Genomic DNA, 3,667 nt, shown 5'->3' on the forward strand with positions numbered 1-3,667 from the left:
TGTTGACCGGCATCCCGGCGCTACACATTTGTTTTGTTTAATTTCCCTTTCTTTTGCATACTATTTAGACTAAATGTGCATCAATCATATCAACCATTCGAGCATGTGATGTGATGTACTAGAGCATGCGTAGCATACCATCGACATAACCGACAGGCCATCCGACGCATTTGTATATAGTGCCATTCTAATGCGGAGCAATCACCATTATTTGTTCATTGTGAATGAATAGCTAAGCGAAATTTGGAAGTGTAATTTAGCGTTACTAAAGTCAATATAAAAACTGCTAAAACATTTTCTAATGGCAGAAGAACAAGAAGTTATTTCGAGCGAAAAAAAACTTCTAATTTGATGAATTACAACGTATGACAGCTACTGCATATTTTCTAATATACAGAAATGGTAGCAAAATACTGTATGGAATTCTGCACTTCTGCTTGTTGAAGATTAAAACCAGGAGCTAGTTTTTTTTTTGTTTTCATTATAATATACTAATGGACATGACTGTGCATTGGGCTGGAAAAACGTGTTTTGAACGAAAATGTCTCAGCGATAGTAAGCGATAGTAAGAATCATGTTGATACTTTAACATTTGCTTTATCGAAGGTCGTAGGAAATGCAAGAGGGCTATAACGCGCATCCTTTTCCGTGCAGTTATGTTAATAATCCTTATTCGCTGAGAGATATTCATGAAACAACTAATAAATGACTACGAACTCGCGGCAACTTAATAATAGAAATAAAAGATTTGAAATATTGCCAGCTGTGTTTTTGTGTTCTTTACCGTAAAGTACAGTCTTTTCCCAAATCGAGACACTCGAGTTACGCGAATCCCAAAATTTTGACAATTCGTGTAATTTTGTATGTGGAATTGAAGTTTGCATTTGTCAAATTTCGTTACATTTTGATAATAAAAACATTAATTTGGTTAAAAATTTACTCTAATTGTCGAAATAAACTTAAAAATGTCCATTATTAATGTGCTTCGTAACGTAAAAAAAAGGAAATCGATCACTGAATACTAAATATAAACGATATTGTAAAGGGAATCCGAGTTACGCCAATTTCTCTGGCACGCATTATTCACGTCACTCGGGAAAAGACTGTATACGCAGGCCTTTTGTAAAAGATGTACGCAATGGTTTTTTTTTATTCCAAACATAGTTTTGTAGGGAGTATTTATGTGACACGTTTAGTTGAAGCGACTAAACGGGCATAAATAGTAAATTGATGTCAATGCGGTATGGCGTTGAATTACTTAGACGCCAGTTTGGTCCCGAATCCAGTCGCGGAAATGAGTGGTGCGTACATAACCAGACGGGAAACCAGCTTCACAGCCAGCGGCAGCGACGAAAGACACCACACCGATTTGGACGGATTGACCATTTTCGTTAACGGCTAGCGGGCCACCGGAATCACCGTTGCATGTTCCTTGGTTGGCAGCGTCACGACCGACACCGCACACGGTAGAATCAATGATGGTTGCCGCACCGTAAACTCCCATGCACTGAATGTTGGAGATAATGTTCAAGTGGACGAAGTTGAGCGTTTGCGAGATAGTGGGAATCGAGTCACTGGTACGTCCGAATCCAGATACGGTTGCCTCACGGTTCAGGAACGTCTCGGACAGATCAGCTCCAGGCAGGGCAATAGGCTGAATATTACCACCCAATGGGAACGGTTCGCTCACACGGATCAGACCGATGTCGTTGTTAAGGTTGGCCGAGTTGTAGGCAGGATGGATGACGATCAGGTTGGAAGTGCGCACGGTACCTTCGTTAATGTTGATCGTTCCTGCGCGGACAGTGAACTGGATGACACCCACTTGACAATGAGCAGCCGTAAGGACCCATTCGGCCGAAATGATCGAACCACCGCATGCAAGATTGCCTCCTGCAGTCTGACCACTCAGGAACACTTGGTACGGGAACTGGCCGAGCGATGCTGGGAAACCGTTCACAATGCGAGCACTGCGAGGAGCTTCCCGCATTGGCACGATCGAATTGTAGCTGATCTCCCGAGCCTAAAGTAAAGTATGAGCCGATGCTAGTTTATTGTTCACACTTCAGCTGAAGATGTAGCCATTGGTTCTTACCTGGGCCGCAGCCAAGCAGGCCAAAACGACGGCGATGAACAGTTTCATGATTAGTACTGACCACTTCGAACAATTGAGTTAATGTGCTACAGAGTTTTCTTTTATATATACTACATCAACAGTGCGTCATACACTTGATAGATTGCTAAATTACGTTTTTATAAGAGAAGGTTGTGATATAGGTTTGATATCAGGGTTTATCAAGTTTTTTTTTGCCCGTTAGATAAGATATTAAACCAATGCATACGGCCTGCTGTTACATGACCAGGCAGATGTGGTGTATAAATCTATTGATATTTACGATTCTAAGAGTATTTTGTAAGGTCTCGTTTCTTATCGGACGTTATTCCGTGAGATGTCATATAAAACCGTCTACAGCGGGAAAACACAGCGGCCGATTACCGATTTCGGGTAGATTATAAGAATGCTTTGTGTCATTTTACGGTAGCCAAATTATCGCTGGTTCAGGTGTACTGTGCGATAATGAATAATGAAGTAACGCAATAAATGCAACGAAAATAAATGTTAAGGTCAGTTATTTATATTGAGTCACCAGTGATAAAATGTTAAGAGTAACTTTCGGAAAACGGGTAAATAAATGACAAAATTGAACGCTTATTTTATTGCTGATTTTACATCTCTTCTCAGTCTACTAATCTCTGATAATGCACTGCTTTAGTGCTCATGTACTTACGTACTTACTTGCTCTTAGCGATCGTGACCCAATTTTAGCGATCGTTTAGGTTGTATAGATTTATGCTGATAATTTAGTAGGATTAACTATATTGAATTAGTTTTAAGTATAGTAAAATGAGTACGTAAGACTATCGGAATGATTCACTAAGGATGAACGCGGCGTTGGAGCCACCAGACTGCTCACTAAATTTAAGATTTTAGCTTATAAGTATATTTTAAGTCAGTTTCGGTGGGTAACAGCAAAGGTGCAGCTACATTGTTCAGCGTATTAACTGATATGTTCAAATGACTTCAGTGGAATGCGATCCTTCTTTTGTCGGGCAATTATTGATTTTCGCATTGTCGCTTTACCTTTTACCCTCCGAAAACAAAGGTCCCTTCGAAACGCGTTCCAGAATCGTCGTTCCATCCGTCCATCCATCCAGTTGCGTCCCTTCTTCAGAGTGCCTTGGGATTAGAACATTGAAAAATGTATAATTTATGCCAATCTCATGCTTTTTTTCTCTTCGTTTTCTGCTGAAACATTCTCTTCGTCGCTCACAAGGACCAGAAGTAACGAGATGGGGGCTGGAACCAACGAATATCGAAAGAATATTTAAAGATTCTAGCACCCTTATTCGGTCTGTTTCGCGCTACATTGCAGCACCCTGCAAAGATTGTAGAAATGTAAGAGAAATGGGAAAATCGCCGGATCAAGGGGCGATTGGACGAACTTATTCCGATAGGCAGAGTACGCTCGCATGAGAAACGAACCAGCCGAGACGTACTCTTGTCGAAGTCGTTCGGCGCTCATGTATTATGCATTAATTTGTAAAAGTGGGTGAGCGAATGAGGGAAATATTGAGTTGGTGACGGGATTTTTATTGAATTTCGGTG

The 3,667-nt window shown here is 40.7% G+C and overlaps 1 protein-coding gene across 1 annotated transcript; it reads right to left on the reverse strand.

Moving 5' to 3' along the window:
* Nucleotides 1–1,258: 1,258 nt before the first annotated feature.
* LOC128711183 (brachyurin-like) lies at nt 1,259–2,143 on the reverse strand. Its single transcript, XM_053806047.1, has 2 exons — nt 2,096–2,143; nt 1,259–2,023 (listed from the first exon to the last, which is right to left on the reverse strand). Exons 1-2 carry the CDS (start codon nt 2,141–2,143, stop codon nt 1,259–1,261), a joined length of 813 nt encoding a protein of 270 aa, XP_053662022.1.
* Nucleotides 2,144–3,667: the final 1,524 nt, after the last annotated feature.

Source organism: Anopheles marshallii, chromosome 3, assembly GCF_943734725.1.
Source record: "Anopheles marshallii chromosome 3, idAnoMarsDA_429_01, whole genome shotgun sequence".
Classification (NCBI taxonomy): domain Eukaryota; kingdom Metazoa; phylum Arthropoda; class Insecta; order Diptera; family Culicidae; genus Anopheles; species Anopheles marshallii.

Excerpts from the sequence above, each read along its gene's own strand:
- LOC128711183 (XM_053806047.1), bottom strand. The coding sequence starts at position 2,143 with ATGAAACTGTTCATCGCCGTCGTTTTGGCCTGCTTGGCTGCGGCCCAG. Across the intron at positions 2,024-2,095 it reads CCTGCTTGGCTGCGGCCCAG|GCTCGGGAGATCAGCTACAA; the intron begins GTAAGAACCAAT and ends ACTTTACTTTAG.